Source organism: Electrona antarctica (genome assembly GCF_951216825.1).
Source record: "Electrona antarctica genome assembly, chromosome: 7".
NCBI lineage: Eukaryota > Metazoa > Chordata > Actinopteri > Myctophiformes > Myctophidae > Electrona > Electrona antarctica.
The window spans coordinates 18,595,413-18,617,550 of NC_136812.1; the positions used below are offsets into that span (position 1 = coordinate 18,595,413).

Sequence of the window (22,138 nt, forward strand, 5' to 3'; positions counted from 1 at the left end):
CGTCCTGTCAGGCCAGATCATGTGACCCATAATGACCTTCACTATCAATGATTAGATTACGGTGTGCTGCAGACTGCAGAGAAAAGTAGTGGGGAGGAGATAGCCTATACTCTGCTGCAGCAAACATAAGATAAAACAACGGGACAAGGGAGAACGGAGAGAGAGCGAGGAGAAAGGGGGCAGAGTGGGTTTGAAGACAGAGTGCCCCTGATAGATAGGCACAGGGAAGTAACGGGATCGTGGTGGATATAGTGTTCCAAAGAGCAAAAGTGAGAAAGAACATAGGAAGAGCAGCAAAACAGAGGAATAGCAGCCAAGATTGAATTAACCAGCAGCTCTGTCCACCATTAAGCCCTGGATGGAGGAGGATTAGTAGGCAGGGATTCTCGAGCATGCGTGGGTGTGTGTGTGGAAGTATTCGACCATGTGGGAGGGGAGTAGAGTGATTCGGTGAGTTCTGAACTTGCTTGCTCCAACAAAGGAAATGCCAGCATCTGGTATTCATCACTGCATAGTTGACACACACACACACACGCGCGCACGCGCACGCGCACACGCACACGCACACGCACACGCACACGCACACACAAACACACAAACACACACACATGTTCACTGCTATTATCTCCTATCTATTTTCTTCCCATGGAAAGGTGCCAGTAATACAGACCCATGTTAGCCTGATGTAGTGTGTCCCTGCCACACTTACAGAAACATCTATGAGTACATTTTCACAACTGATATTATTACAGTTGGATGGAGAGTGGATGAAGCAATTTAAAAAGGCATAGCTTTAATTTACCAGAAGTGAGTAACATACAAGAAGTCCATTCAGCAGTGCCAAAACCGCCTACCCAACCGCCCACTCTTTTCTACCCTGATTCTCTCTCTCTCTCTCTCTCTCTCTCTCTCTCTCTCTCTCTCTCTCTCTCTCTCTCTCTCTCTCTCTCTCTCTCTCTCTTCTATTTCATTCCGTCCATACCGTCACCCCTGCCCTCTTTCAGACAACCAGTCCCTCTGGTACAATATGCCACCAGCTGTCAAACAAACAAATAAATAAATGGAGTTAACACCCTCCCAGCTCAGCCAAGTTTCACAGCTATAAAGGTCCTTATCATGCCTGTCTTGTGTCATGTGGGTGGATTTTATGAACTTATTTAGCACATTCAGTCCAGTTAGGTTGAGTCCTATTGTGGGCCTTTTGGTGTGTGAGAAGACGTACAGGCTCTGCTGCCATAAAAGGCAGCAATTACCAGGTCCATTTTGTGGGGTTGTCAGGTTTGCACCATTTTGGATTAGGCTGTGCAGTAAAGTGGATGTGATGCACATTCTAGGTTTTGAGAGTACGGTACAGTAATGTCCATGTACATAGGATGAGATACATGTTCATGCTATCATGAAAACAGAGTGCTGCACACTCTGTTCCTTAATTTGCACACTCTCATAGAGTTAAATGAATACAGAGGATTGCACTGTGTGTGAACTACAAGAATGAGTAAAGAGTAAACAGAAGTAGCATGTTACTCATATACAAGACTTACAGGACGCTCATCACGTCCTGTACTTATTGTCAGATGAGAATCTTTTCTTACGTTAGTAATACTGATTACACATTACTGTACAAATACAAAGCCTTCACGCAAATACTTTTATTATAGTGAATATTGTATATTGTTTTTGTGCCAGAGGGCACAATGAGCACCGCACCTCTGACTATAGTCACATTATGCAATTATGGTTATGACTATGACTACAGGCACAAGCTAATAATGATTGACAAATAGCATGTTCTTTTCTTCACACTTAGTACATAAGGTACATTATTGCTCCAGTCATACCTACCATGCCTGCCTGGAATGTGTTGACTAAGGTCGCAATGACGTATAATCTGAAATCTTGCGCAATTACTAAAGATACTCAATTACTCATGACTCACTCAAGAGACGCACATGCACGTGTGCACACACATATACGCACAACACACACACACACACACACACACACACACACACACACACACACACACACACACACACACACACACACACACACACACACACACACACACACACACACACACACACACACACGTGTACACACAGCCATATGTTGTTGTGAAATATGCTTGGACGGTTTCCACTGCGCCCTGGGTGCTGCTTGGGCTGTATAGAGATTACTCATGTTTGGGAAGACAAGCCTTGACTCAATGAAAAATAACAGGAAAGCATTGTAGTCCGGCAGCGCCAACTGGCTTCTTTTGTTTAAAGTGTAAAATGTGGTCTTTTTTATTGGCCTAAAATATTGTATATACATTCATGAATCCACTTGCTGACCGGCTGTCAGCATTGAGCAATTTCTTTATAGGGTTTATATGTGACCATATAGCCTACCATTAAAACTGGTTAAGCGCCACCCCCGAGAGAACGAGATTACCTTACCTTTGCAATCATGATTCTGAATCTATTCCAAGCATTAGTTTTGCACAACAAACACTCCTTGGGCTAAAAACGGCCATAGCCGTCATCACAAATGTGATGAGGTCAGCCACAAATGTGATGAGATCAGCACATTTTGGGCACATTTGGGCAAGTGGCTATGGCCTTTTTTAGCCCAAGGAGTGTTGTTTGTGCAAAACTAATGCTTGGAATGGATTCAGAATCATGAAAGCCCCCTAGTTTGACATGTCACATGCTACATAAAGCATAATGAAAATGTACAAATCTTGCCTAATATAGGGTGTTAATGGTATGGTCACATATAAACCCCTATAAAAATATTGCTCAATGCTGACAGCCGGTCAGCAAGTGGATTCATGAATGTATAGACAATATTTCAGGCAAATAAAAAAGACTATAAACCAAATGTCCCACTCCACACCCCCGGCTGCTGGACTATTGAGCTTTACAGCATATATCCAAGTTGATATGCTGTTGACTTTATGTATAAAATGTGTATATTCTTTCAAATAAAATAAAATACAAATTCAAATAAAACCTGCATACAAATTTCAGTAATTCAACAAGCCATGGGGATATCATGAGTTATCTTACTAGAAATAGGAGTCGAATAGGAGTTGAATGTCCCTGGTGATATTCTGCTGTTACTGTAATCTGTGAATACGTTAGTCACACTGGTGGTTCTTTTTTTTGCCCCCCTCATTACACATTTTTTGCGCTCTGTTCAGTCTCTTTCTCGGGCTGGGGCTGGAACACTCTCTCTGGCATGCTTTGTCTGCATCAACGTGTAAAGCCATAGCGCCAGAGATGTGTCATCAATCAACTGTGCTGTGAGCCAGGTGGGTGAGCAGGCAACACATCAAACAGGTCTCCATCTGCAGGTGTTGGATCAGAGCCCCAAAGAGCCCCACCCCAGACCACAGGCCTTTCATTCCACTGCCCGCCCCCCCCCAACACACACACACACACACACACACACACACACACACACACACACACACACACACACACACACACACACACACACACATTTTAACTCTCCCCTATATTTCTTAGTTGCCCTAACCCCTGACGCAGACACACACTTCCTACCAAATCCGGTCCCACTCATCAGAGTATATATTTCTTTTCCCTTTTTACCTCCTTTTTGATGAATTCCTGTTCTGTCTATAGAAGTGTCTATTTGTACGTCTCTAAATGTTTTGATGATTTGAACATGGTGGACCCTATTGGAAACAAGTGTAATGCTTAATTGGGTCGTCCACTCACAGTTAACAGCCTTTGTATTGAGTTTGTGCTTGAAATGTACTGTAATTCTGCAAACTGTTAATAAATTCTTCAATCAATCAATCAATCAATAAGGTGTGAGATGAGATCAAATCACTAAATTTAGTGCCCAGACATATCGTTAATTCACTAAACTCTCAGTTTGCCACAGGTCCTCTGTATCTCAGCATCTCCTCATCCTCTGCTGCCCTATAGGATTGGAGACCGCAAGCGTTTTGTTGCTGCTGCCCTAACCTAGGCCTTGTTTCTCTGAAACCCCTATATTGTCCATCCGTGAGGAGGACTCTACAATCACCATTTCAATGATGGAGAGATGAAGTTGATGCACTTGTCTTTTTTCCTAAACCACATTATTTGGCCAATAGACCCCTTTAACTTTTAACATGAATTACTATTAATCCACGTTTTCCCCCGCCAAGGTACTGGGGGTCCTTGTGTGTGTGCTTTGCTTCCTTCAGGCCGTGTTGCCATGTCTGCTTATTATAAGCAACCTTTGACTTGTTTTTTCTGTAAAGTCACTTGCAAATAAATTATTGGTAGTAGCTGGTTGATGTTTTTTTGGGCTTGATTCTAAAGTGTATAGTAGTTGCTTATTTGGGCTTGCTTCCACATTTCTTCACATCAAGGAACCCCAGATTAATAGGCTATGTAATTGTCCACAGACATCCATCTGAACATATTTTGTGCCTTTTTTTTAAATGTTTTAAAAATATTCAAAATATTTCGATTTCTTTCTCAATGTGTTTTTAAATAACGGATGTACAACCTCACAATGTGTCGCTGTGAGCTTGTAGATCAGCTATTTTCATTTGTGCTTGTTTTCATAGACCTGGCCACTTGTTTCTCTTGCAAAACTGGCAACGCAGCAAGAGAAATAAACTTATGCACACACAAACGCAATGCACTATGGGCTGTAAGAAAAAGGTGAATAGATTAATAGTATGAGATTTTAATAGGAAGAGAATGCCCCTTTCAGATGAAACTCATTCCTTCTTAACTCCAGGAGAATTAGACTTTAATGAGTTGGAGCTGGGGATGGAGGTGGGTTGTTCGTCGCTTGCTGGAAAGAGAATGACAGTTTCAAAGGCAGCAATATTTAAAGACGGAGCCCAATCACCTGATTGGCTGACTGCAGATTGGCAGATTCCGCATTGGCACTGGCCCTAATGAGTGCTCACACTTGAAGTTGTGAATAAAGTATTTAAGCAGAATTCAAGCAAGAAACTATAGTGCAAAGATGAAAGTGTGAGAGAATAGATCTTCCTTACTGAACCTTTGCTTAGTGCTACTGTTGTGGTAGAATCAATGATGACAGTCTTGTCATGTAAAGCTACATTGATGTGTAACGATTAGCTCAAAGAGTGACTGCCTTCAGTTCAATTTATAACACTGATTAACGTCACCAGATCTGTTTCAGTTATGGTCATGTCGTTATCTCTGGCGACTGAACCAAACCAAACTCCGGAGCCGTTTTCAAAGTTAGCCCACATTGGCGTATTTATTCACTTTTTCTTTCACAGGGGATCAGGAGCAGGAGAGAATGGACACAGTGTTCAAGTAAGTATCGGTATTTCACCCTTCCTCGTGGATTCAGGTGAGTATTAACACTACTTTTGCCAGGGACGTTTTCAGAATAAAGGCGCTAATCTAAAGCTAAACTAATCGCACAGTGGCAGGGAAAAAACTGTTAGAGAAGTGTGTTGTGTGGGTGGAGATGCTCTCTGGCCTGTGGTGTCTCAGTTTGTGTCCTGAGTCCCTCAGCGAGTGAGCAGGATGGTGTGGGTCAGAGTCCTTAAGAATGCTCTGTGCTCTCCTCCTACAGCGCTGTGTGTAGATTATGTCCATGGCAGGGAGATCTGCTACAACTAGTTTGCAGTGATTTCCTCTCAGCTTGGGTAGTGTTTCCAAATCACAACTTAGTAAGTATGTCACTTTCCTTCCCAGCCCTTGGTTCCTTAAAGGACCTATAACATAAAATTCAACTTTTTCAATTTCTTTTGTGTTTTTGGGGCTCCCATATGTGTTTTCTATCCCCACAAATAACCAATTTTGAACAATCAGGCTTTCATATCATATGGGTGCTTTAATGGAAATTGCTCTCAGGAACAGCTCAACTGATTTTGTCCTCATCGTGATGTCATCAATGTCACCCTACTTTGTATAATTCCTCCTCTTCTTCAGTCTTCAGTTCCAAATTTGCATTTCCACTTTGTTTACAATGTCCACTATTGTTGATTTTCCATGCTGGCATGGAATGGAAACAAGCCTGGTTTTATCTAGCATCAGTATTATAATTACTCAAATATTAAATAATCTGCATATCAGCACCCTCACCACCTCAGGACATTGTGGTACTGCAGCTAAAACTGCTTTCAAAGTCCAGAAAGAAATGACAAGGACTGGTTATATCAGAGTGGTGATTGAGGCTCAAACCATTAGAAATAACTTTGAGGGACATAGACAATATGATATTAAATATTAAAAGCAGTTTTAAAATGCATGTTATTTGCGCTTTAAACCTTTCCTTAAAGCATCCCATCAAGGCTTCCTGCATGCACTGTGGTGTGTACCGGTAGTTGCCGCCTGCACACCGTCATTGGCAGAGACAGGAGTGTTTGTAGTGTCAATCCTTTAGCCAGGCCGCACAGGTGCTGTCATATCAGGCTGATTGATCACGAAGATTGGCAGGTACCTCCCCTGAGTCCACACACACACACACACACACACACACACACACACACACACACACACACACGCACTCGTGCAGCCGCACACGAGCGTCATTTCTATCCATCAGCTGTTTAAAAACCCGGAAGAGACACCTGGACAAGGCGTTTCTTGCAGCTTAAGTGAGTTTACACCCTTTCATGTACTTTGCTCAGCCAATCAAATCATCGCTATGGGGTGATCACTGCCAATCACAAGCCAATGTTTGTGTTCACACACAGACCAGGAAAGCTGGGCATTGGAGGGGCTAGCGCCCCTCAAAAAAATGAGAGTGGGGAAATTTCTTAAACCACTCAAAGGAGTATTGAGTATTGATAGAAGAGTATTTTCTATCAATTACAAACCCCATGAAATCTTAAATTCATGCAGACTTTTTTTGTTTTTGTCGCATTCCTGAGCCCATAATTCAATGGCCGGGTCATCGGTCAGTATAGGAGACTCAATTAAGTCTCCTACAGGAGACTCCGCCGGTCATCAAATTATTGACTCAGGAAAGTGACATAAACTAAAATCTCAATTAATTCAAGGCTTCATGGTATGGTATGTAATTGATTGATTGAAATTAAAAACGTTTTTGGGTGGCCTTCTCCTTTAAGCCCTTTATACTTTTACCCAGCAAATGGAACCATGGCTTCAACTACATTTTACCTTGATTACACAAGACAATGACAGGTGTTCATGAACTCACCTTTAATCAATTTTTCACTGCTTAAACAAACATGGCAGGTGACAACCACACGTTAGATAAGGAAGATAAAATATCTCCAAATACTGCAAATTGACAAGACTGACAGCATAGAGTCTGCAATGCATACAACAGAGCTTCAAATTCAAAGAGATTCAAAGGAGCTTCAACTACATTTACCTTTATTACACAAGATGTGCTTTCATGAGCTCGCCTTCAATTCATTTATCGTCACCTCTTAAACAAACAGGGCTGGTGACAAGCACAGATTTACAAGCAGAAGTGCTATTCCGCTTTCAGAATAAAAGGTGATGAGTTGACTCAGGCCTGAATGGATTGTTTTTCTTACACTGTACGTTCAATCTATCTGTATGTTCAATTCATAGTGCATTCTACTTATATGCAGGTCTGTGCTTGTGTGTCTACACAAGAGACACTCTCATATATGTACTAGCATTCAGCATAATAATGGGCCAGATTCACAAGGAAATTTACACAAATTTACACATGAAGGCAGGTACGCCACCTTAGGAAATTTACACCTGGGTGTAAATTTCCTAAGGTGGCGTACTTGCCTTCATCTGTGCGTATCGCGGCTGAAGCTCATTTCGCCTCTTTCCCAAGCGTTTCGTCCGGTGCCGCCTCGCGTAATAGAACATCCACGCCCATTTCACGCCATATAAGGCAACAGGAAATATCTTACCTCAGGTGAAAAACGTGGGGATCTCCGTCCCTGATGATGTCACGTGATGTCATGAGGCATGACTATATACTGTATGGTCATGCCTGGGGTGACGGACCAACAAACTGACGGGAAATGCCCGTTTTCATAGTAAATGCGATTTACGTTTTTTTTGCGTCTTTTGCCTTTATTTTATATTTTTGAGTGGTGTAAACCACTCCTACAACTGGCTTTTTTGTGCAGAAAAATTGAGCATGGTTGCTATGTTCACCCTGTTGTAATGACGTAATGAAATCACACCCGGGTGAACAGGGTGAACATAGCAACCATGCTCATTTTTTCTGCACAAACAAAGCCAGGTAATGAAATCACACCCGGGTGTGATTTCATTACGTCAGACATGATTTCATTACGTCAGACAGACCTTACACCACTCAGTTCACACGGGTGTGATTTTTTATAGAGACAGACAGTAGGCTGACAGGAAATGGGGGAGAGAGATGGGGGAGTGACATGCAGTAAAGGCCGTCGGGATCGGGAGTCGAACCCACGGCACACTGCCAGACTCCGGCCAAGGTGCCTGGACCGCTGAGCCACGGCCCAGGCCATACAAGCCCTTTCTATTGAACAATTGCTCACTCACCTTTGCAAAGGTAAAAAATATATCCGATATTTTTATCAGAGCTGCATTGATTGAGAGGAAGTCCTCTTTTGGATTATTATCACTGTCGTCTGTCTGAATGCCTGGGGAATGGATTTGTTCTGGACACGTAGCTATTCCAATTTTCAACCATAAGGTAGCCTTGTTGGCTATACTAGTATGAATGGTTTGGAGTTAGTTGCCACTTGGCATGATGGACGTTCAGTGCTGAGGCATGTCGTTCATGATGAGATCAATATAGTAGCCTACAGTAGCCTATTATAATTAATACCATGTCAAAAATGGGGAACATTCTGAGCCCAGCAAGGCAGCCAGCCGGCAGCGACATTAAGGCATGATCTTACCATTGGAGGAGAGCGCTGGAGAGCTGGCTTAAAACTTTGACTGGCCGACTTACAAACATGCCGATGCCATTCAATAATGTGGACTTCTATTTTTTATACTATAATTCTATATAATTAGCCCTAGTGACTGTAAGTCTGTCTCTGTCAGACCGTCATGTGAACCATAGAATAAGCATAGGCCCACAACACAATGCATCGATTTCGGCTATATATATTTTTTGTGTTGACCAATGTTGGCCACATAGCCTACATATTTTATTTGAGGTTTATGACTATTAATTGATTCAGCATAAAAACTAAAGCATGCTAAATGCATTTACGCTTTGATCTCGAACCTGATAAGTCAGCCTGTGACTTGACTCGAAAATGGTCGTAGAATACGCTCAAAGTCACGGAGAAAACAAAATGATGAATTCCACACGTAGCGTAGAAATGGTCGGAAATCTCGATACACTCAAAATATGAGCGTAAATTGTTTGATGAATCGGGGCCCATATGTGTAATGTGTACCATTATCAAGGCTATGCTTCTTCGTGTGTCAACAAAATGTATTAGTTAATATTAGTTTAGAAATTAGAACAGAATGTTACAAGTTGCAGCTTTAACACTGAGTATTGACAGTGTACAATGCATGCTAATAATGGTCTATCTATGCAGTACAGTACAGTATGTGGGGCAAGGCAAGGTGTGGCTGTCCCACTCATAGTGAATCAGGATGAAATGGTGGCAGAGTGCAACAGCAGCTGGCTGAGTGCATTGGGCATGGCTCGTTTTTCTCCCAAGGCAGAGGGCGTCCCACTGGTGACTTTGATGGATAGGAATGCTGCTCACCCACACACACACACACGCCCACACACACCAACACACACACGCCCACACATGTCCCACACACTCAACCTCTCTCTCTCTCTCCCTCTCACACACGCACGCACGCACGCACGCACGCACGCACGCACGCACGCACGCACGCACGCACGCACGCACGCACGCACGCACACACACACACGCGTACACACACATACACAAAGATAGAGAGAGAGGGGGGGTCATACTACACAGTAAACACACTCCGTCGCACCAGATCTGATATCCAATGTGAAATGTTTACGCAGCCCGCCTACAGGCCCTTCCTCCCTTGTCAATGCACTTCCCAGAAGTATGTGTGATGATGCATTATCACTGCTGCTGCATGGGGGCTGTCCTAGCCTCCTCCATCACTGGGACATCCAGGTGCATCCTGAGACACCGACCAGGCATAATATGTAATGAAATAGTTTTAAGGCCCATAGCCATATGATGACCACAATGATGATGATGATGATGATGAATTTGTAAATTACCACATTAAATATACCTAATCACATTGGAATTTTTCATATTAAGATATAGTCGATAGCATTGTGAATCAGAATTGTTTTATTTGCCTGGTATGTTTTAGCATGGAATTTTTCTAGGTGAGGTTGGTGTAGGTGTAGGTTTTTATAAATTAGATAGTTAGATATAAAACTATATAGCCAATTGGAACGTGATCCGACTAAATAAATAAATGGTGCATTTATATAGCGCCTTTATCCAAGGCGCTTTACATAGATTGTGCATTACATTCACCCATTCACACACACATTCATACACCGATTGCGGCGGAAGCCATGCAAGGTACCAACCAGCACATCGGGAGCAATTTGGGGTTCAGTGTCTTGCCCAAGGACACTTCGACATGTAGACAGGAGGAGCCGGGATTCGAACCGCCGACCCATGGATCATTGGACGACCTGCTCTACCTGCTCTACCTCTTGAGCCACAGTCATCATATGACCCTATGACCCTGACATAATGTGTATCGATTTGTGTGAGTTTTGGACAAAACCTGTTTCAGAAAAAACAAACATCTCATGGTGCTGCTATAACTGGCCAATTTGAAGAAAATAATTGAATGGAGAATCTGCCTTAGCCTACTGGGAGTGTGCGTGCAAAGTTTCCCGCTGATTGGTCCAACTGTGCTTGTAGCATGTCCTGCAAAATGGGCCCCTCCAGCAAACTTTGAAAGCCAATAGACCAGGGCGGCCATGTTGGCATTTTGCATTGAAAAAGCGAGGTGGCAAAGGGGTGCATTTCAATGGCAAGATGGCCGCTGTGTGAATATGACCAGAGAATAAAATAGGGTGCATTTTGCATCCCAAAATGCAGTTTATAGTTAAGGCACGCAATAAAACAACGACCTCTGCATCCACGGCATGCACTACTGTACTACTTTTTATTCTAGTTTATTTTGCTAGCTTTAGTTATAATAATCATTTCTTCTTCTGTTTTCTACATGAATATAACCACATTATAACCATATAAAATGAAATGGGAGTTAAATGCTGCAATTTGTAAAAACGGCAAAATATGACTCCTAACATGAAATGTCCCTGGGCTGGGATTCATCTAAAAGACCATCCCTGCATCCCGGGACTCATTACATTGAAAACCTTTTTACATCACTGTATGTCAATATGATGAATTGTACAATCGGAATAGAATCCGAAAAGTCTGACAGATACATCTTGATCACATACAGAGATAATGTGTACCAATTTGAGCAAAGTTGGAGTAGTATGGCTATACTACTTTAGGAGAACAACCCTACATTATGGTCTACTTTGAGCCAACAATATCAGGTGCTCTGTGTGACTTTGCACTAGGCCACCCATGTCCTGTAAGAGAACTTTATCATATCAGGTATATCGTATATTTCTCACTATCCACTGTGATAGTGACTGTTCTTTTGTTTCTAAGCTGTTGGAAGATAGTCTATGTACACTTGGACTATATTTATACCTGTATATACACTGTTAGTGCACTTTGACTACACTACACCTGTTAATGGCTCTTTCACCATGCTGATTCCCTGCCAGTCCAAGTGCAGAAGGCCAAGCAATATTTCTGTTGTAGGCTATACTTAACTCTCCTGGTTTCTGGGCCGCTCTTCTTGTGCCCTTGTGCGTAACTACCTGCTTCCTCTTTTCTTTCTTTCTGCTGTGTGACAGCCAGCCAGGTACAGGTCCGTGAGGACCGTGACCATATCCTACTATAAATGCGCTACATCTGTCTGCGTGCGTGCATGCGTGTGTGTACGGTTGTAATGCATGTAACTCGAGAACCGTTTGCCCCACTGACTTCAAATTCGTCACACGCGTTCCAAACCACCACAGGGAGTGCAGTGCCCGGCCTCGAGTCGTTGGGACACACATAATGTCCAGAAAGCCCACAAAAGTCTCCCCTCACCTGTGCAATTTCCAGCCTCTGCCTCAGCCAATTGAGTGCCATGGCAACCCCACACCTGCCAATTGATTACTTAACCAGTCTACTTTTCACAGTCAGTTTGCACAGGCAGACAGACAGTATGGGCACAAAAGGGACACAGACAGATAGTTAAAACGGGTGCTATGACAAGTTGACAACGGGTATTATTAGGTTCCCAAGTTGCATCGTTCTCAAGTAGGCCGGTGGCCGACGGGCACGTACAGATCTAGTTATGATAATCCACATTTTTTTATTAGTAAAGCGGTTTTGCGGTAAAGTGGTTTTGTCGTGTGACGGCACAGATTTTAAGAACCCTGTGGGCAGTATTATGCGTGTCTTAAGTACCAGGTCTTATTACTTAACTTAAGACCTGGAGGCGTGATCAATGCCATTTGGCTATTCTGAGTGGCCAAACAGCATTGACCACACCTCCAGGTCTTAAGTTAAGTCATAAGACCTGGTACTTAAGACACGCATAATACTGCCCTGTGAGTCTTAAGCAGTTCCAGTACTAAATATGTTGACATCACTGAAAAGAATATTGGTTTATTCTGTTTATTTTATTTATGCAAATCCTGTTCCTTGCCAAAACAAAGTTATTTGGAAAGCAAACTCGAATGACATACATTGATTGTGTGTCATGCAGAAGGAAAGGGAGTTTGACCAACCCCAACGCATTTTCACAGAGTTAGCCTCTCCCAGGGTGAGATGGAGAGAAGGGGGGGGGGGGGGGGGGCACAGCACAGTGTTGCTGGAGCTAGGCAAAGACAGGCACCTTTGTCTGCTCAAGAAGTAATTTGGAGATAACAGTGTTAACAGTGACACCAGACATCACGATTTCCCCCTCCCTACAACACTCTTTGCTCTCTCACGCTCCTCTCTCACAGGTGTGTGTGTGTGCGTGTGCGACCTTGCGTGCGTGAGTGTGTGGGTGCATGCATGTAAGAGAGAGCGATATCACACCTTATACACTGATCCTATACTGAACTTAACTGAAGATACAATCTACTACAAGCAATGGGACTGCAGGCTGAATGAACACACACACACACGTCACACACACACACACACACACACACACACACGCATGCACGACACGTGCACACACGCACACACACACACACACACACACACACACACACACACACACACACACACACACACACACACACACACACACACACACACACACACACACACACACACACACACGCACACAGACACACAACCTTCCATCCAGTGATATGCCGCCAGTGTCCCCAGGATAGTGCAGCTAGTAGTAGCCTATGTCCTTATTGTTCTGATTTGTCTTTCTTGATCCAGAGACCAGAAGGACACTCTTGGCCTGGGATTTGCAGACATTTTTCAGTTGGTTCAGTTTCCCATTGCATGTAATGCAATGTAAACAAGTCTTAGTGCTTTCTCTGGTTTCATCCTCTTAGCAGATTTTGTATTGACCTGTACCTTCCTTGAACTATACCCATTCTGCAAACTGTTAATACAATTTCCAATCCTATATGTAGCATTATTTATGTTTATACTGCTTAATTAAAAAAGGGCAGATTAGTTATTTGCCAACTAAATTATAGCCGATCAAAGTTGACGAGCACACCACAAGAATGTGTTATTGTTATTAGCCTACTATTGAAATGGCTTTGCGTTTTTGACAAGTGTCATTCTATTTTGAATTGCTGCCATTGGAAACGACCTCGCTGAATCCATGCCAGCCAATTGTTGTTTATCATGTGCCTTCGTATCCATGGCGTCCCTCCTTAACCTACTGTATCGTCACCTTATTAAACACATTTTTTGCCGAAAATGAGTTTTTGGCCTAAATCAACTCCTGGTGATGCTGGCCACCTCTGGTAAAATCGCCTAAGCCCTAACGTAAAAGGCCTTCCTGTTACACCCTATTAAAAAAATGGCCTATGTCAAGAGTGAGACTTAGGCCATTTTATTTTGCCTAAGTCATAATAAAATGTGACTTAGGCCATTTTAACACACCTTTCAAAATGGGAGTGAATGGGAGTGAATGGGAGTGAATGGGAGGTACTGTTACTATGGGACTGATAGAATGGGAGTGAATGGGAGTGAATGGGAGTGAATGGGAGGTCCTGTACTATGGGACTGATACTATGGGAGTGAATGGGAGTGAATGGGAGTGAATGGTAGGTACTGTTACTATGGGACTGATACTATGGCAGTGAATGGGAGTGAAAGGGAGGTACTGTTACTATGGGACTGATACTATGGGAGTGAATGGGAGTGAATTGGAGGTACTGTTACTATGGGACTGATACTATGGGAGTGAATGGGAGTGAATGGGAGGTATTGTTACTATGGGACTGATACTATGGGAGTGAATGGGAGTGAATGGGAGGTACTGTTACTATGGGACTGATACTATGGCAGTGAATGGGAGTGAATGGGAGTGAAAGGGAGGTACTGTTACTATGGGACTGATACTATGGGAGTGAATGGGAGTGAATGGGAGGTACTGTTACTATGGGACTGATACTATGGGAGTGAATGGGAGTGAATGGGAGGTATTGTTACTATGGGACTGATACTATGGGAGTGAATGGGACTGAATGGGAGTGAATGGGAGGTACTGTTACTATGGGACTGATACTATGGGAGTGAATGGGACTGAATGGGACTGAATGGGAGTGAATGGGAGGTACTGTTACTATGGGACTGATACTATGGGAGTGAATGGCACTGAATGAGAGTGAATGGGAGGTACTGTTACTATGGGACTGATACTATGGGAGTGAATGGGAGTGAATGGGAGTGAATGGGAATGAATGGGAGTGAATGGGACTGAATGGGACTGAATGGGAATGAATGGGAGTGAATGGGAGTGAATGGGACTGAATGGAAGTGAATGGGAGTGAATGGAAGTGAATGGGAGTGAATGGGATTGAATGGGACTGAATGGGAGTGAATGGGAGTGAATGGAAGGGAATGGGAGTGAATGGAAGTGAATGGAAGTGAATGGGAGTGAATGGGAGTGAATGGGAGTGAATGGAAGTGAATGGGAATGAATGGGACTGAATGGGAGTGAATGGGACTGAATCGGAGTGAATGGGAGGTACTGTTACTATGGGACTGATACTATGGGAGTGAATGGGAGTGAATTGGAGGTACTGTTACTATGGGAGTGAATGGGAGTGAACTGGACTGAATGGGAGTGAATGGGAGTGAACTGGACTGAATGGGAGTGAATGGGACTGAATGGGACTGAATGGGACTGAATGGGAGTGAATGGGAGTGAATGGGAGGTACTGTTACTATGGGACTGTCACTCCCATTCAGAGTGAAAGGGAGTGCATGGGAGTGAATGGGAGTGCATGGGAGTTCAGTCCCATTCACTCCCATTCAGTCCCATTCACTCCCATGCACTCCCATTCAGTCCCATTCACTCCCATGCACTCCCATTCAGTCCCATTCACTCCCATGCACTCCCATTCAGTCCCATTCACTCCCATGCACTCCCATTCAGTTCCATTAAATCCCATTCAGTCCCATTCACTCCCATGCACTCCCATTCAGTTCCATTAAATCCCATTCAGTCCCATTCACTCCCATTCAGTCCCATTCACTCCCATTCAGTCCCATTCACTCCCATAGTATCAGTCCCATAGTAACAGTACCTCCCATTCACTCCCATTCAGTCCCATAGTAACTACCTCCCATTCAGTCCCATTCACTCCCATTCACTCCCATAGTAACTACCTCCCATTCAGTCCCATTCACTCCCATTCAGTCCCATTCACTCCCATTCACTCCCATTCACTCCCATAGTATCAGTCCCATAGTAACAATACCTCCCATTCACTCCCATAGTATCAGTCCCATAGTAACAGTACCTCCCATTCACTCCCATTCACTCCCATAGTATCAGTCCCATAGTAACAGTACCTCCCTTTCACTCCCATTCACTGCCATAGTATCAGTCCCATAGTAACAGTACCTACCATTCAGTCCCATTCACTCCCATTCACTCCCCTTCAGTATCAAATGTCTTTGTGCTCTGATATTATTTTAAACACTGTGGCTGACCCTAAACCATGGTCTATTGAAAATAATTGGAATAAAAACATTTTGCCTAAGTCACTTACTGCAGAAGTAATTTGGCCTAAATAAGGTTTATAATTGCCTAAGTTAAAATGGCATGTTCAGATATTGGCCTAAGTAATTTTATCCTTACATGTTACATGATTGACATACACCTTTATTTGTATGTCAATAGTCATATTTTTTCATATTTTTTGGAATTGAAATAATTAAGACATATAATATATTCTACATTTGGCACAGTTTTTTGTGTTTCCTGAAAACCTTGAAAAAATGACTTGGGCAATTAGTTTAATAAGGTGACGGTATGTTACTTAATACTTACTGGTAAGTAACCCTTTTCCCTGTATACTGGCAAAATCCCTCATATCCGTAAATCCCTCCTTCCATTTACTTTTTCTTAAGGACGTTGCAGTTTGAGTTTCATGTCACATTTATATTACTAGACTCTTTAGGCTATGCTATGCACGATAGGCTATTCGGTTTGAATAAAATAACCCTCCCATCATCCATCCACATGGTTGCATACCATTCGAAAGGTGCCATGATTCGAGGCACTAATAATAGGCTACTTTACGCAAACAGATGTTTTCCTAGTATCGTGGAAAGGCATGCACACGACGTTGACTATAGGCTTGGCTGCTGCTGCCGCATTTGTTGCAAACGACCTCACTCGATCGAGCCCAGCCGGGCTACCTTAAATCACATGCTGACATAAGAAGTGCACTCTCTCCACTCCACCCATATCCGAGAGGGTTTTTCTGAGTTTCTCACCTCCCAAACTGAGCTTGTACAGACTGGACGTCATATGCACCTTATGACACAGAGCTGCCGGGAGTGCACACACAGCGGTCCAGTTTGTTGCGAACGAAGGAAGGAGACGCACGGACCTGACAGAGAATTGTTGAACTTGATTTTGTGGATACTACTATACTACAATATTTGGATTTAAGTCTTTGATCATCTTTTGAGGATAGGCTACTTCACATGCCAAAGCTGGGGAAACATATTGGAACACCAAAGACTTTTACGCGAAGCTTTAAAGTTTTCGCCACAATAATTGGTAAGCATTTGATGACGTCAAGATCATTTTAAACATAATTTATTTGTTTAATAAATATGAACTTCTATAGAATGTCTGTGACCTTGGATATACGCATAGGAAGGAATATTGTATAGCCATATGTAAATATTGAAATAGTTTGGATGATCAGTCAATACGATACGATGTAAGCATAAATGTTAAATTATTTGATTTATATTTATATATTTATTGGATTACGATTGTCACGACCTCATTCTCAGTCAGACAGCTTGTGATTTAATTGACTTTCTTACAGTAGATTACGCCTACTTTAGGATGTCCTGGGCTATAGGCTGTAAATTGTCATTGAATAGTCATGAATGTGGTAACTTAAAGTGAAGTGAATGAATATTTTATTGCGATCGAATATTAAGATTCAGAAACTGACCGTTTCTTAGCGGATGTTAGAGCATGCAGGTTTCAGTTGTGTGGATGCGGTCAAATTAAATCACCACCACTGAATAATTATTATCCCAAAAGCATTTCTGCAATGTCAAGAAAGACAGGTGTTTAAAAAAATCTCTACTTTTATCCGTTGACGTTCCTGCTTTAACCACTTGGAGGCGATAGAGTATATGTTTTAGTGACACCAGAGCGCTCACACTGATCGACAAGACAACCTCAGGATTCACTGTCTGTACATCCATTTGACCTGGTGTTTTCAACTTGAGACTGATTGTTGCGCTTCAAAATTGTTTTAGGCGAGCTTTTCTATTTTAGAATTTATAATATTATAAATTCTAAAATAGAATAAAGACGCACGCACACACACACGCACGCGCGCGCGCACACACACACACACACACACACACACACACACACACACACACCGTTGAGGTCAGGAGAAATAGAATGACGTCAATCAACATATGGCTGACAACCAAAATGTTATTATGCTTTGCGCAACACAGTAGCAAGAAAGACTAATGGTATGGTGCCGCTGAATTGATTGATTGATTGAAATATGTATTAACAGTTTGCAGAATTACAGTACAATTCAAGCACTACTCAATATACAAAGACTGTTAACTGTGAGTGGACGACCCAATAAAGCATTACACTTGTTTACTAGAGGGTCCACCTTGTTCAATTCATCAAAACATTTAGAGACGTACAAATATACACTTCTATAAAGCCAAAGAACAGAACGGGAATTCATCATAATGAACGCTACTCTCGCCTAAAATATCCCTAAAATAAGACGTTCTTTCTTTATTCTTTGTGCTATTTACTATTATCATAATCGGGTTATATATAGTATTCTATTTTTATTATCTCCGTATCCCGTTTTAAAGCCTAGTCTTGGCTCCTGTCCTGTGGTGTTGGATACGTTTTTGCTCTATCAATGCTGCAATATATTATGAATGGCCTAAACTCGCCTGCCCTCCACGTGGGTGTGGATCCCTTCTTTCTATTGGGTCAAATCGGTAGTGTACTAAATGAGCGCTCGTGTGATTGGTTAACCTATCTCGGTTTGTGGGCGTGTTTGGGTCGATGGTGGAAGTGGGATACTTTGACAATGTACATTGTCGATGTTTGATTGGAGATGCATCCGTGGGCATGAAAGCGCAGCGGACAGTGGGCCCTACTAGCCGTGCGAGGCTTTTCAGTTTAACATAATCTAAAAGATTGCCAAGGCTTTCACACCAACAGGAGGGACCTCTAGCTTTTTGTTTGTCCTCGGCGTGTTTTCTTTTTCTTTTGTCGACCAAGCTAACGGTCCGTGTGCTCGTGCGTAATTAATCGTCGGTGGCATTTTCCTTCCCGACAAATACGCGTTTCTGCCTGGCATTTGTCCACCACCTATGTAGCATCCAGGAGTCCAAGACGTCGGTTTGCTGCACACTGGTAACGGCGACAAAAAACAAACAAAACAACCAACAAAAAACCCAACAGAGCCTAGTGTATTTGACTTTCCTGGGAATATTCTCATGATAGAACGGATTGGGTTGTGCCTTGACTCCCCCGGCGAACAGAGAAAGGAGGAAGCTTGTAACAGATCGTCTCCCTCTCTCTCCGACACAACGGACACGGACAGTAGCCAAGTCACGGATCTCCTCTCCATCTCACCCGCATCTCTCTCGGCTCTGCTCGTCTTGTCTTCCCCCCTCTCTGACCACAGGTTATCGAATGGACCAGCATCCCACCGCTCGGAGTTGCACCGGTCGCGGGGCTCCGTCCTGTGAGGCTGTCCCGAGTGAACCCTCCATGAATTTGTACATCCATTCCACAACCGGCACGCGCTTCGAACTCTCCCTGCCCCTGGAGGAGACCGTGGAGGGACTGAAGAGACGACTCTCACAGAGACTCAAAGTACCCAAAGAGAGGCTCGCCCTTCTACATAAAGAAACGTAATGTACCATTATATACATGATACAGTACAATGGAATGTAGGCTACTACGCGGTGCATGTTAATGTGCTTTAAGATTTCGGAGATTTAACGTGTTTATTATTATTAAAATGAATCTTTGGATGACTTCTCGGGGATGTTCATGATTGACCGGCTGCTTATATTTAAAGGGAACATGCTACATGACGCACGGCATTGGAATTACGCACGGACACACCGGTCACTGGAGCAGTATTGACGAAACGGTCCACATATTTGCATTTATTCATCGTTCGGTCTTTCTTTACTGAACAACGATTGGATTGCTAATAGCTACTGTCTGCGCGAATATACTGTACTGTAGTGTAGGGGGTACTAGGCTACTTGGATGAACAAACGTGCTCGAGTAAAGATATGAGCGATGATAGATGCGCACTGTAGCCCTTGTTCCATTTACCCAGCTGCATCCTGGGCGTTGTGTTGTTCCTTCCAGATGGAGTTCTGGGATCATGCATTTAATGAATACGATATTTGATAGTGGTTTTGAATAATTGAACATAGAACTGATATATGAGTTGTTAAACGCTTTAACCTTTTTATTTATAATGGCTGGTTACAAAGACAACCGAAACTGCTCATCAGTTGGAGTACACTCCAGTGTTCAGTAGTCTCTTTAACCTCTACCATTCAAATTACTATAGCGCATGAACAATAGGCGTAGTGAAACAACGCCTTTTCCTTTTCACATTTAGACTGGAAGTATTAACCAGTTATTATCAGTTGTATGGCAGGTTCTAAAAATGGAGCGGGTGGTGGTATGTTAAAAACGACCGGGGGGGTTATCACATGCAAACAGTCCGCATTGTTTTCCAGTCCGGCCTCTGTCCCCCACACCCCACCCCCCATGTAATCGCCTAACAAATCACATCATCCTTTAAAACCTGAAAACCCCTTTTTGTAATCCCCTTCCTCTTCAAATAGTCGACCCACCGTAAATCCAAATGCTCAGTGCCTTTGTTCAGTTGCATGAGGTGACATTTAGGTCATCCTTGTACACTGCCTGTCCCACACACTCTATCTACTGTAGTATATGAGTGAGTAGTGATGGGGTGAAGACAGAATGTTCCTTCATGGACAGATCTAATATGCTCATATTTAGAATGTATCAAGAAGATGGACACTGGAATGGAATATGCTCAACTGGTTAATGCAAATATTATTGTCATAATACTGGTATACTGCGCAACAGAGTTGTAACAAAAAAAACAATACTCGCCTCCACTTAGGCATGTGGCAGCGGTGCCAAATATCCACTGCAAACAGTTGTCAAGCTCCTCTATACTCGAAATTGAAATTTGACAGCCTAATCAATACTCTTTCAAGGAGCTTTTCACCCTCAGCTCTTTTTCAAACTAGTTTTGAAGTCCATCAAACCCCCCACTCTGAGGGCTGCAGGGTGTTTGTGTGTCTGAAAAGAGCAGATAGTGTCAGCACAGTCTAATTATGTTTTTCACTCAAACCCTGCAGGCGACTAAGTTCGGGAAAACTCCAGGATCTAGGGATCTCAGATGGGAGCAAGTTAACACTTGTACCAACAGTTGAAGCAGGATTAATGGTAAGGCTAAGCAGAATCTATCTATAAGTGTATTTTGTTCCAGGTGTTAATTGGGACCAGATTTAATTAACAAATCTATTTTCATACCATTTCTTTGTATTGTAGCAGTGTTCCAGCAGGCCTATTTGTTAAGTTCCTTGGAACTCTTTCTTTTAGTCAGTCTCTAATAACTCTCTTAACCCCTTCCCCTCTATGTAATGCAGTCTCAAGCATCGAGGCCCGAACAGTCAGTGATGCAAGCCTTGGAGAGTCTCACAGAAACTCAGGTATGGCCCACTGTCTTTTGCAGCATTTATATGACATGAATGTAACTACTGTTGGTATGTTCACTTCGTTGCTATGGTGGCAATTTAAACAGAGAGCTTTGCAGTTGTTTGTGTATGTTTACATGGGAGGCTGCAGCATTGGACAAATAGTGTTTATATAGAGACGCACCTAGATGTGAGAGATAGAGAGTGAGAGAGAGAGGGACAGGCTACATAAGCACAAGCCTCTTTGCCTGACTAATCTCAGCCTCTTAAACAAGCCAAGCCAGGCTGGACAGCAGGAGTGAGCTGTCAGGATGTAATAGGCTGCAACACCCTCCAGTATCCTAGTAACATCTGTGTGCATGTGTATAGTGTTTGTGTGCGTGCGTGTGTGTGTATGTGCAATGCATGCAAGTGCTGTTTGTGTGTGAGGCAAGGCAAGCTCAGGCAAATGTTACAAGCTGAGATGACCAACATCAAACACACCAGACATCAATACTGTTTATACCACCTTTACCTTGCTCCTGTGCATAACACATTTTAACAATGTATCTGTCCACACAAACACACACGCGCACACACACACACACACACACACACACACACACACACACACACACACACACACACACACACACACACACACACACACAC

General features: G+C 43.0%; 1 protein-coding gene across 1 annotated transcript in view; it reads left to right on the forward strand.

Moving 5' to 3' along the window:
• The first annotated feature begins 16,955 nt into the window (after window positions 1-16,955).
• midn (midnolin) overlaps window positions 16,956-22,138 on the forward strand; it is a 31,118-nt gene continuing 25,935 nt past the window's right edge. The window contains exons 1-4 of the mRNA XM_079505289.1: window positions 16,956-17,270; window positions 19,414-19,642; window positions 21,149-21,236; window positions 21,440-21,502. Of these exons, the coding sequence (XP_079361415.1) occupies window positions 17,195-17,270; window positions 19,414-19,642; window positions 21,149-21,236; window positions 21,440-21,502 (456 nt within the window). The 5' untranslated portion in view covers window positions 16,956-17,194. The remainder of the gene's footprint in view (window positions 17,271-19,413; window positions 19,643-21,148; window positions 21,237-21,439; window positions 21,503-22,138) is intronic.